Source organism: Lontra canadensis, unplaced genomic scaffold (assembly GCF_010015895.1).
Source record: "Lontra canadensis isolate GAN:19392208 unplaced genomic scaffold, GSC_riverotter_1.0 scaffold4, whole genome shotgun sequence".
Classification (NCBI taxonomy): domain Eukaryota; kingdom Metazoa; phylum Chordata; class Mammalia; order Carnivora; family Mustelidae; genus Lontra; species Lontra canadensis.
Genome location: NW_022630998.1, coordinates 39503139 through 39516879, shown reverse-complemented (window position 1 = coordinate 39516879; position 13741 = coordinate 39503139). Strand labels below are relative to the sequence as shown.

The following is a 13741-nucleotide window of genomic DNA, read 5'->3' as shown; positions in this document are numbered from 1 at the left end:
GGTGAAAATCAGGGCAGGTTTATGGATAAATAGAATTTGGGACAGCTCTTAAAACACAGGTTGCATTTTATCAGAAGGAAATTGGGGGGGGGCAAAGATAAGAAAACATTGGGCACACTGAGAAGAGCAGTCCCTTCTGGCTGGAGTCTGAAAGCTCTGTGGAAGTGTGTTACCTGTGTTAACTAACAGTCCTTGTTATTATCTTAGCAAATGAAGGACTATCATCAGTTTTATATATGAGACCCCAAAATTTCTTATTTTAACAAATAATTTCAGTGTTCTTCAGAACTATCAAAATTCTGCCTGGCTTTCATGAATGAAGACACACGGCCAATGTGAATTTCAGCTCTTGATAGCATCCATCACTGAGCCATGTTAAGAGCCAGTGTGTCATAAATATGCTGTTTAGGTGCTGTACTGGCCTAGAGCTAGAAGGCCTGGTTATACATCCCAGCCTTGGCCATCACTAGCTATGAAATGTGGTACCACTGGTCTTAAAATGATTAATACCACTAAAAAGAAGAGGAGAACAGATCTCGAAATATAAAAAAACATAACTGGAAATCCATCATGAAAATGACTGCAGCATGGGCACTAAAGAGAATTCACAACAAATGCTTCTAGTTCCTCAAGTGTCCTTTTGCCTAGACACATGGCATCCAAAAATTTTAAGGAATTCATTTGCTACTGGCCTCAAAACTCGTCATGAAATCAGCTAAAACTTCAGTTTTCACAAAGGTCTTCTTGAAGCTTCTGTTTATCTACTCATCTCTCCCTTAAATACTATATCAGCTCCTGAAAAGATTTTTTAATTGTATCTTTAAATCAAACACCTTACATACAAAATTGTGAGGACACTCTATTTAATAAACATTAATATGTTATAGTCAGGCCATTCTCTTGGCCCTACAGCTATAATTTCTGCTACCTTAATAATAACTTCGCAGTTATGAAAACAGCCAAGAAACTGATTTTTTTTTTTTTGGATCAAAGGACTTTATACTGTGGAAAAAACCAACTTGGGATGTATCTTTTTATATGAAGCTGTAGAAAATTTTTAGGTTGAATTCAGAGGGTTCATCAGCTATCAGAATTTTTATTTTAGAATTTTTATTTTAGTTCTCTCCTTTTAAATGCCACATATATGCAAGGCATCAAAAAAGGTACTTTGTGGGCTCTACAGAAAAAGATAATAGGAAAATTTCAAATACATATTAAAAAGCCTAGCTCCCTGGAAAACAAGAGTGAATACCCAACTTCTCATACCAAAAAATTTGCTAAAAGTATTTATAAATGAGATAGTAAATGAAGCCTGTCACCCAAATCTAGATGAGATTAAGAGATCTCTTTACACTTTCTGTTATTCACATCCATTAGTTTTTCTTGTGTATATTCATAGTTAATGTGGCTGAAACTTCAACTTCAGTGTTTATGTAAATAAAGTTCTGAGTAAGAAAATAAACAAATATCAGAATGTCAGGCTTTCAAAGCCAGGTTTCTAGTGATAAAGTCTAACTTCTAGATCAGTGAGATTGAGAAACAGAATTTTAGCTATGTATCACGCCTTGGGAAGCATCCAAGGTCATTTGCTCATCTTGGAAGCTGATGTCCAGAGTTAGTTCATTAACTGGCTCTAAGTTACAGTTCAAAATGGAAACTAAATTGGTCCTAAAAATCCATGTCATCTGACTATTTCCTGCCAGCCTGATTCCTTCAGTGTCATTTCAGCACTTTTTTTTCATGATTATGCATTTTTTTTACAGTTGTATCCCTGTATATGCTAGGTTTTTTCTGGGTTTAATTAATTTTATGTCACTCCATAATGAGGTACTGGAGTATCCACTGAATCTTTATCTTCTGCTTTATTACCTAGACTGCCTTAGGACAAAGAACCAGCACAATGAGAGAGACTAGTCGAACTGATGAGCCTCTCTATTGGAATCGAGGCCTTAATCTGCAGCTAGGGCTTGGATTTGACACATGGCTCTAAAGAAACTGCTTAGTCTTCTCAAGTCCCAATATCACATATCCAGAAGGTTAGTAACTCTTCAGAGACACCTACTCTAAAATTTCCCAGCTAGCACCAGGACATCAGGGAGACCCTAATGTAGGCATGTTTCGGTAGCTGTTCTTCCCCCAAAGGTCTGTGACCAGTTCCTCTCAAATAGCTTGCATGTGGTCAGTAGGTCTAAGAGGTGACACAGCAAACTTAGAAATCTGTAGGTACACGATGAAAAAGCAAAAGAAAAACCCACCACCTTGCTGTCTTCTAAATCTGCTTCCAGTTCAAAACTTCCATCAATGGACTAGCCATTCTCTCATTAACTGAGGTTCAATTTTCAGCTCATTTTTGACCCTCCTTATTTACTATCTTTACATTCAACCCATCATTAATCCTATTGATTTTTTTCCCTCCTATGTGCAAAACATTTCTCTCTTCATTTCCACAGTCAACTACCACGGATCAAGCCTTTATCACCTTATGCAGACGATTAACTTCCCCCAACATTTTCCATTTTCAATCCAAAACTTCCTGTTACTAATACTCCTGATATACCTTTATTATGATACACACTTCTCAAGACACTACCAATAACAATGTTGAGTTATTTTTTAAAAATAACATAGTAAAAAGTAATAAGTAATATATATCTATGACACGAAATTCAGAAGGTACAAGACAGAATTCAGTCAATAGTCACCCAAGTCTTTAAAAAAAAAAAGTCACCCAGGTCTCTTCTCCCAAAGAAATCACAATTACCAGTTTTTATGTGTAAATACATATCATTCCAGAGACAGTCTATGCACATACACACATATATCCACATATATATAAAAGCACATAAACATATTGCATACATAGAATCCACGGCGGTACTATAACAAAAAGTTCTATACCTTTTTTTTTTCATTGAATGCACTTTATAATTTGTCCCATCAGAAATATGAATAGTTTTCACTCTTTCTAATGCCCTATATTCTACTGTAAATTGGCTATTCTCTAATGCACAGCCATTAACAGTAAGAAACTCTCCCAGCCCTGTGGTAAGGATCCACAAATAAGAACTAAATAAAGCACTCAGTAATATTAAAGTATGGATGTGTTTTTTTAAAAAATAAAAGCTCCAAGAGTCATTTACCTCCCCTGGCCTTTTACTCTTTTCTTAACAATGTTCAAATATTAATGACATCTGGTAATACACTAGCAGAAAAATCTCTAATTTCATCTTACTGCTGAAATATACAATCTTTATGCCCTCAAAGGAAAATTACTATTGATTAAAGTCCGAATAAGCTCCCACCTTTCCCTCTTTCAACAGGCAGACAGATTTACAACATAGGCCTAGGATAATGCACTCACCTTCCAAGGAAACACTAGGGTATTTTTGTTTAGTGAAAAATGAAGCTATTTTGGTCCATCCTGTTTTAGACTGGCTGCCAACCTGGGACCTGGAGACATGCAGGCTGCCATCTGCCTCACCCCAGCTGTTCCTGACCTACCATCCGTCTCCAACTAGGGACGCCTGGTATCTGCCAGGTCAGTTAAGAAACTCACAGAAGATGCTTGAAGCCAAGGTACAGTGTGGATGGATGTGTTGGCAGCATACATCCTGCCATACAACCTTGACTTTGTCTCATTAATGGGTGGCATGCCATTTTCATGACAACACAGAGCTGTATTCTGAGAAAAACAGACCTTCTCATGAAGCTCTGCAACTGCCTCTTCTTATTGAATGACAATTAATTCAGCATTCCCCATATTTTTGTTAAAAACCAAAAGGCTACTTTATTTTTTAAAATATATTTATTTACTTTAGAGCCAGAGCTCAAGAGCGCATGAGTTGGGGGAGGGAAGGAGGAAAGGGAGAAAGAATCCTCCAGCAGATTTCCTGCTGAGCAAAGAGCCAACTTGGGCCAAGATCCGGAGAAGATGGGGCGCCTGGGTGGCTCAGTGGGTTGAGCCTCTGCGTTTGGCTCAGGTCATGGTCTTGGGGTCCTGGGATCGAATTCCGCATCGGGTTCTCTGCTCAGCAGGGAACCTGCTTCCCCCCCACCTCTCTGTGCCTGCCTCTCTGCCTACTTGTGATCTCTGTCTGTCAAATAAATAAATAAAATCTTAAAGAAATAAAAAGAAAAAAAAATCCTGAGCCAAAATCAAGAGTCAGATGCTTAACTGAGTGAATAACCCAGGCACCCCTAAAAGGCTACTTTAAAAAAAAGTTATATTTTAAAAATAGAGTATATGTTATACACATTAGAAATTTCTATCACTTTGCCTTCAGGAATGACCATTATGTTGCAGATCAAATTATCAGTTCTGATTACTGACACTCTGATAAAAAAAGGAACAAGTCTCATTTCATGCATGTCTACATTGCCGTGATCCCAAAAGTACTTGAAAGTCTGAGTAAGACTTTAAAGATGTAATGTGCAAACATCCTTGGTAAAGAAGAGGATACCACATGGAAAGAAGGCAATTTTTATGGCTTGAGGTTGCATTCAATTAATGTAATAATCAAATACCGATATGGGAATTGTTAAAGGTTGTTAGAACCATGAAAACAATAGCTTTTGCTGGTGCCACAATTTTACTGATGACAGTTTTGTCTCCTGAAGATGGAGACACAGAGCCTGCCTCAGGGATCATCTGTATGCACATAGGCAACACACATAAATTTGGGGGGTCCTGAGCTCAGAACTATTGATTAGGTGGCCCAAGAGATGCTCTCCACAAAATGATAAAGGAAAACTCTAGATAACTTGCTATAACACTGACCTCAAGTTCAAAGAACCTAAAAGGGTATCTCTTGTGAAAAAAAAGCTAAGATCTTAGTTTTTAGAAACCACTTTTAGAAGTACCACCAAGGACCCACAGATTACAAGAAATATAAGGAATTTCCTTCTATCTCTTCATTTTCATTTTCTCATGCTCTACCATGCTCTATACTCTGGTCTCCATGGAATCCCTACCATCTCTGCTTCCTTGAAAAAAAAAAATGATAGCTCCCTCTGGGATCCTTATTGATAATATCTTGCACTGGGAAAACGCTGTATTTTTATAGTATTGGTCTCTGTTCACGTTCCATCCTTGTGGCTCCCCTTCTCTGTGTGGGACAGGCAGTGGCTTACATGCACATCATCTACACTGACTGTTCTCAGTGAATCTCTACGCCTTTGTCTCTGCATCAGTAAAATAAAGATGCAAATCTAATTCTTAGGAATGCTCTAAATCTACAGTATTATAAATTTAGTACAGCAAAGATAGGAAGACTTTTTCCTTCAAAAGCCAAAGGAGAGGGCATAGGAGGAATAGGAAGCAGAAATTAATCCTATGCCCAAAGGAAAAACTGTTTTGCTCAACTCTTTTTAACACTAACATGGGACATATAAACCCCCCCCCATTTTTTTTTAAAGATTTTATTTATTTATTTAACAGAACACAAGTAGGCAGAGAGGCAGGCAGAGGGAGAGGGAGAAACAGGCTCCCCGCTGAGCAGGGAACCCGATGTGGGGCTCAATCCCAGGACCCTGGGATCATGACCTGAGCCAAAGGCAGCCGCTTACCCAACTGAGCCACCCAGGCTCCCCATAAAACTCTTTTTAATAAACATCGAGCATGACTCAGCAGTCAGCTTCTTATACCCAGCAGTCAGATGCCCACTGAGTGGCCCTTTCCTCTCAGCAGCCATCAGTTGTGGGGTTACCTTTCTCCTCAGTGCCTCAAAACCTCTGCTGCTACAGGTGGGCAGTCTTGTGGTTTCACCCTCATCAAGCCAGAAGGGCTAGTGATACCAAAACCCAGCAGAAGTTTTCCTGCTCCTGCCCCATGCCACCCCTGCACTGGTCTCCTGCCAACAGCATCCAGGCACCTGTCCTCTTCTCACCTTCCCTTCACCTTCTTCCGGCTCAGTGGGGAAGCTCAGGAGGCAGGCTGTACTTAAGCTTTCATTTGGAAAACAGCACACCTATCAGCCATATGTTTGTCTTACTCTATAAAGTCTAAACTAAAATAAGAAAATAAAGCCTTCTTTGTAGGAAGGAAAAAACAAAGACCTAGAAAACTTCAAAAGGCCTGGGGGAAGCAGCAGGACTAATCCAAGCAAAGGACCTTTTTTTCAAACACGATCTCATAGCAGGGTTCTTGACATTTCTTTGTGGCAAAGAACTCTCTGGAACTCTGCAAGCTCCTAAGCCCCTTCCCAGAACAATGTTTTACATGCATAAAATAAGAGCACACAGGATCACAAAGGAAACCAATTATAGTGAAATACCAATTATCAAAATATTAAAAAATGCTTAAGATGTGGGAACATATCCTTCTCTAGCAGTAGTTTAATTCCAATTTAATTTCTAAGCACTGATGAGCATAATTTAAGATAGCTGCTACAAACATAATGCTATTTGAAAAACCTACATTTATTAGTGAGAAAGACACAGATGCTGCTTATAATACTGTGATCTGTTGCCTGTATTTATAATGAAAGGAAATGCTAAATATTACTGAGAGGTTAGTGAAAAATAACAGTTTTATTCTGAGTTCACAGACCTCTCTGAATTCTCTCTGCAGACCCTGATCGATAAAGCAGCTGGAGACACAGCTTCACCAGCTTAAACAGAAGGAGAGGGCTGGTGGCAACAGCTCTTGGCTTCTCCCTTACTGCCTCTTCCTCCCGCACCCATACCCCCAAACCCCAGTGAAAAGCCAGCTTCAGGGCTTCTGGGAAGACTGCTTGAAAACCACACAGAAAGAGGGCTACTATTCCACAAATACTTGCTGAGAGTATTTCTGTGATAGCAGGTCTGTGCTTATTTCCCACTCTCCTGGGCATATCTGTACATATTTGGTGAATACAGTATATAGAGGATCGGGTCCTTCTTACCTCGTTTTATTCTTTTTTACTCTTTTATTCTCCTGTTTTAACCCTTTGTTTTGTTATAGCCCAACAGCTTTTAGCATGCCTTATTTTCTCATTTCTTAGCTGTTGGGTTTTGTTTACTGTACTTCATCTCTAGATCACACTATTTCTTTGTTAATGCATCATTTCCCTTTCCTTGTTTTGTTTTTTAAGTGAACAGTGGGGGAAAAGTTGATCATCGGGTTGTAGGCCCCCAGTGAACAGATCACGACCCAAAGAGGAAGATTTGGAAATTCTCCCTCCTGCTCTCTCAACAGCAGCCTTTCTAACTCTCCTTAAAAGATCCCTGGGACTCTTAATCTTGAAGCCCCTAAACTTTTAAACCTGTGTTCTTCAGGAGATTCAAAAGCTAAAATTCTCTCCTGGGACGACAGGATGATAACCAGCAGGTATGTTTGTCGGCAGCACCCTGAACTGCTGGAATTTGGAACTACTTACTTGTGCACCTGATGGGACAGCAGATGCTCATTAGCTTGCCACTGATCACTGTAGGGTCAAAACTTCTTTGGCCCTAATACTCTTATGATAATCACTGTGGAGGATCTGATCACTAGAATAGGAGGGGATGTGGCAGCTATGCTCCACTTATTGAGCGTGGTCTGCACTGGCTAAGGCAGTGAAAGAGCTGAGCTAATGACAGAGGCGGCCGCCCAAAGTTCTGTTGTGGGCCTTATTCTCAAAGACAGTACTGCCTGGGGAATGAGAAATCCTTAGGGCTGTCGAGCAAGAAGCTGTCAGTTGTATGGGATTAAGAAATCCCTTCAACATTTCCTCACCCTAGACTTGTGATTGACCTTTCCTCTAAGATGCCTAAAGTCATCCCATCTAGAATGCACGCAGAAGGCCTAGCCAGTGGAAACACCATGGGCCTCTGGTGTCCTCAGGATTAACATTCTTGCTATCAATTAAGGCAGAGAACCCCCAAGAGTTCATAACATGTAACTTCTAATTTTGCTGAGGCACAACTGTTTTATATATTCTCTAAGGGTGGAAAGCAAAAGAGTGAGACATTTAGCTAATGGGTGAATCTAGCCAATCTCCATTATCTATATCTTGATGTAGTTTTTTGAGGTTATACCTAGTCCCATATACATATAACAGTAATCTCATGAAGTCACAAAAATGTTTACTTCTTAAAAAAAAAAGCTAAGAAAAAGCCAATCTTCTTGGCAATGGGAGGGAGAACAGAAATCAAAAAGTGGTAAGTCATAGTTAGAACATTAGTTTTGTTTTTTAACTGAAGTATTGTTGAAATTCAGTATCATATTAGAACATCAGTTTTGATTAAGCAAAGGATGGGACGTCACACTAAACAGTGGCTCAGATTTAAGATGGGTAAGAGTCTTGTATATGTTCTGTATGAAAACAGGAGAGAGATTTTAGAAAACTTTCAGTAAGACTCCAGGCCAAACATCATGTGAAGAATCATGGATGGTCTTAAAGGCAGGACTTAAATTTCTCAGTTAAACTTTAATGTACAAGGAATGGGACAGTGTTTAACTTACTGTTCACTATACACCAGCATTTGACACAGCCTGGACATGCAGTAGGTGCTCGGTAAATACTTGCTCAACGCTGAGTCACTGAAATCAATTACATGCTACAGAGGTACCTGTAAATTTGGGATGTATTTCTTCTAAGGCTATGGCACTGTGTCCCACAGGATGGTATTCTAAGGAATAATTTCTCTTTAGATATTGTAACTATTTCTGCATTTTGCCATTGACAAAGCAAAAGAATGAGAAGTGGGCAGATGCTAGCCCAATACACCTTCCACCACAGGCAAAAATAACTGTCAAGGAGCCTCACAGTGCCAAAGAACCACTCAAGAAAGACAGGGCTTACTCTCATCAAGGAATCCCTTTATATTTATCTTAATGGAGTAGAGGGCAATTGCAATTATGATTTTAGGACTCAGAATTTAAACTTTTTTTTTTTTTTAAAGATCTTATTTATTCATTTGAGAGAGAGAAAGAGGGAGCACGAGTGGGGGAGCAGCAGAGGGAGAAGACAACTCCCCACTGAGCAGGGAGCCCAATGTGGGGCTGAAGCCCAGGACCCTAGGATCATGACCTGAGTCAAAGGCAGATACTTAACCGACTGAGAAACCCAGGTGCCCCAAGAATTTAAACTTATGACATCTTTAAAGGCAAATAAGATTTTAAAAGTGTGAAATCTAATCTGCTTAAGATGTACATTTCAACAGAAAACACCAAAAGGTGGTAGAATTTATCCAATTCAGAAAGAAAAAGGGGCTCATTACTATGTAGTAAAATCATGTGAAAAAAATTGAATAAATTTTCAGATATAAAGAAAACTTTAAAAACTGAACCCAGATGGAAAAAATAAAATACTCTCTTAAAGCAAAGTAAGATCAAATGGCAAATTTTAATGTAATGCTTATTAGAAAACATTTTAAGTTTCAACTGGAGTCTATTTTTGAATCGTAGCAATTGGAACGAATCATAAATCAGATTTTTAAAACAATAAAGAATCAAAGTAAAGAGTAGTTATAGGGTGGGGCGCCTGGGTGGCTCAGTGGGTTAAAGCCTCTGCCTTCAGCTCAGGTCATGATCCCAGAGTCCTGGGATCGAGCCCCGCATCGGGCTCTCTACTCAGCGGGGAGCCTGCTTCCTCCTCTCTCTGCCTGCCTCTCTGCCTACTTGTGATCTCTGTCTGTCTAATAAATAAATAAAAATCTTTAAAAAAAAAAAAAAAGAGTAGTTATAGGGTATCATTTTTTCATATCTGATTAATGAAAAACCAAATATCAGAGTAAATCATAATTTATTTGACATCCCCTTATTTAATAAGCTTTAGGTTATTCATGTCTTTTGCTACTATATTTGGTACTGTACTGAACATGCTTCTTTTTCTTTGTACACATGGGTGTGTATCTGTAGTTCACAGTGGAATTGTTCACAGCTATGAGAAAGAATGAAGTAAATGTGGTAACGTACAAAAAGTTTTAAAATGTAGTGTTAATTAAAAATAGATGAATAGTGCAAACAGACTGTATTTCCAACCAAATAAGTAAGGGAGAGAAGAAGTAGATACATAAAATTTTTCACCTATCAGACTGACAAAAAATGCAGAAATATAAAAATTCCTGTTGACCAAGTTGTAAAAACAGGCCTTTCTCACAGATTGCCGGCAGGTATGTTAGTTGGTGAAGTCTCAGTGGAAAGCAATTTGGCAAGAGCTATTGTAATTACAAATATATATACTTAAGAGAATTACGTGCAAAATTACAAGTGTACAAGGTTGTTAATTACTCCATTGCACCTAATACAAAGAGAGAGAGCAAACAACCTCAAGCTTCTATCTACAACGGGGAACTGATTTAAATAGTATATTCATAATATGGAATATGATGCAGTTATAAGAAATGAGGAAGCCTCTCTGCCTACTTGTGATCTCTCTCTGTCAAAAGAAATGAGGAAGCTATCTATATACTGATATGGAAATATCTCCAAAATGAGAACTTAAAAAGCAAGGTGCTAAACATATAATACCTACGACCTTTTGTAAGAGAATATACAAACCAAATAGAATAGAAAACTTACTTATAAAGGTAATACTCTGCATGGTCTACCTCTTCTCTAGAGGAAATGTTGTCCACAAACTAAAAGATAGAAAAATAAACTTTGGTTAAATACAGATTATGCCATACACTGGATCTAATTCATAAACTGACCTTAAAAAAGGTAAGACACCCATTTTGTTGGACCACTGTTAGCATGGTATGACTTCATCCTTGAAACCGTTTTATACTAAGGCAAAGAATATACACTGGCTTCTCTCTTCCTATGTGCAGATCAATCCTGGTTAGATAAACTGAAAACCAAACATGAAACTTGCTCAGAACAAGAGAGAGCTCCTCTTACTATGTGTATAATTAGCTATCAGTATCTCCCTTTATCTTTAAACCCTGATATTTTCTCTATGTTCCAAGTTCCAAACGTGAGAACACCACTTTCCTACTCTGATTTCCTACTCTGGTTTTGTACTCTGGTTCAGAGTCAACCTGTGATCCTTGCACCAACAAAGTCTTCCTGTGAACCACAAAATCCCTGTGTGTGCTCCTTAACTCTAAAGTAAAGAAACAGAAAAGAATTATTCCAAGAATGTATTCTACCCTGACACAGACACACAGGCAAAAAGGATGGAGTAGGAGAAAATGCATGTTGTGAATATAATTAAAGCCTCATAAAGAGGAAGAGAGAGTAAAAAGGAGAAGACTTTCTAAAAATGCCTAGGACTTACGGATTTTATTTAGAAATCTCATTAAGGAGCAGAGAAAATATGCTTCAAACACAGGACTGAAAGTTGAGAACTAGCTCTCCTGATTGCTTGCTATGTGGCAGAGACAGATGGCACAGTCGTTCTGGAACTTAGCTGTTCCATCTGCATAACTAGAATAAAGGCACCTGCATTGAAGAGTGTAAGGCCCCAGTGAGAAAATGTACATGAAAGCCTGTTAAGCTCTAAAGTGCTGCTTACACAAATATCAGGTATTATGGCATATAGAAATTATATCCATCATGTAAGAGATGAGCAATGGCTTTTCAGTTCCCCTCTGAAAATGAGGAGTCTACACAACTTAGGTTATGTCCTAGTTAAAACTATTTCCCTACTAAAAGGAAAATATCAAAAGGGAGAAAGAAAGGACCCAGACCAAAAAGGGTAAGAGTTTCTTTACTTCTCCTCATTTAGACTTAACAACATCTTGAATTTTATGGTGCCATTAATTTCAACAAAGAATTTTCACAACTAAGATTTCATTTTGGCATCACACCCTACAACACATGTAGGGTGATACTACTGATCCCACACTGGAAATGAGGAGATTGAGAGGAGCCCAGTAGATAATGTCACAAAGTAAATTCATGATAAAGAAAAGATCTCTTTGAGGAAGGCAACTGAAAAGCAGTTGGATGTCACAGAGATCTGGGTTTGAAGCTCACTTTTTTACTTATGAACTGTGTGAACTTGAGAAAGTTACCAACCAGTCTGAGTCTTACATGTAAAATGAAGTTTACAGTGCTTATCTCAAATAGCCGCTATAAGAATGAACAGAGATAATGTATATTAAGAAACGAGTAAAATGGCTGGCATAGGTGTTCAGTAACGGTTACTATCAACGGCTATTCCCGATTCCCAGCCTAATATTATTCTCCCCTCCACTGCACTGCAGATAATTTAACATTAACAATATCCTTTCTTTTACAGACTTCCTCAAGTATCAAAATCACTTCCAATATTAACAAATGAATACTATTACTTTGAAGGGTGTACCAACTTAAAAAAATCATGATATCACAAAACAGAATATATTCTGGAAAAATAAAAATAAATCAGATACATAAAAATGATCAGTGATATCAGAGTCTGGTAAATTTATTACCTTTTATTTCGGTTATAGAAATTTGCTACTTTACCACAAAACACTTTTAGTAACCACAAAAACATACCATACTCTGGAGAAATATTTCCTATGAAGTCTTTATCTACACAGCCTCATGTATATAAAGAGCCTCTCGTCCTCCCTCTTTGAAAATATACATGTTTAAGTTTTCTTACCCGTGATATTGTTAGAGAACTAACAGGCAACTTTCTCTCATATGTTTTATCCATTAAAGATGCTAGTTCAGCTGTGAAGACAAAGAAGGAAAAAGAACCTTGTTAAATATACATATTTCTTAAGAAAAATCTAACAGATACAACTCCTGCCAGATGGCTGCCAATACTGTAAAGTTACTATTAAAACAGATGCTCTTCCTTGCTCTTTTTAGAAATCATTTTTATATAAATTAAAGAGGATAAAGGACCATTAATAATATTTTAAAAAATGATTTATTTAAATGGAGTAAGGAATATTTTAAAAATCCTACCATGTTTTTAGCATTTAAAAAATAGATCAGTATCTCAGCTCAGGTCTCAATCTCAGGGTCGTGAGTTCAACCCCTGAGTTGGGCTCCAAGCTGGGTGTGGAGCTTACTTAAAAAAAATAAAAATAAAATATCGATCAATAGGGGCACCTGGGTGGCTCAGTGGGATAAGCCTCTGCTGCAGCCCTTCAGTCCTGGGATGGAGCCCCGCATCACGCTCTCTGCTCAGCGGGAAGCCTACTTCTTCCCCCACCCCCACTCCCGCCTGCCTCTGCCTACTTGTGATCTCTGTCAAATAAATAAATAAAATCTTTAAAAAAAATTGATCAATAAAGTATCTTTGGAAGGAAGCACAGGGAAGTGTTATCATTGACAGACTCTAGGGAAAGGAATTAGACAGTAGGGACCCAAGGAAAGAAGACAGTTCATTGCTTACATGTTTATTCCTTTTGCATTTTGAACCAGGGAGCTATATAAGTGATTCAAAAATTTAAAGGCTGGAATTTATCAAATGACTTTTACACATTTTCTGAACAAATCAGAGAAGCACTCTGTCTACATTTAATGACTTTTGGACTGAACTATTCCTACTGGTTCCTTTAAGCAAAATATTCACAGAAATATGTGGCATTCCTGAGATTACACTATCTCAGAGTCTAAAAGTCTGAAATACTAAACAACATACTCTCCAAAAGGATTATTTCACACCTTCCCATTGCTTCTCAAACTTACAATATGCTCTTTCCCCCTCTTCCCTCCTCTCAGCTCATGACTTTGTGTCTTATTTTCCCGAGTATAAAATATAAGCAATCAAGAGAATTTCACCCTCCTACTATCAGGTTTCCAGGCTATCAGGATCTGTGCACATAGACTCTGCCTTCTATTTTTTAACAAAGGATGAACTTTACTAAACAAACAAAAAATCAAAATGAT

At 38.1% G+C, this 13741-nt stretch overlaps 1 protein-coding gene across 2 annotated transcripts in view; it reads right to left on the bottom strand.

The window, feature by feature from the left end:
* MRPS27 (mitochondrial ribosomal protein S27) overlaps positions 1-13741 on the bottom strand; it is an 85730-nt gene that overhangs the window by 54846 nt on the left and 17143 nt on the right. The window contains exons 3-4 of one of the 2 annotated variants that reach the window (XM_032848796.1): positions 12501-12571; positions 10484-10542 (exon numbers count right to left, since the gene is read on the bottom strand). In XM_032848796.1, the coding sequence (XP_032704687.1) occupies positions 10484-10542; positions 12501-12571 (130 nt within the window). Of the gene's footprint in view, positions 1-10483; positions 10544-12500; positions 12572-13741 lie in introns of those variants that run through there. The other variant, XM_032848805.1, reaches the window with a different exon arrangement.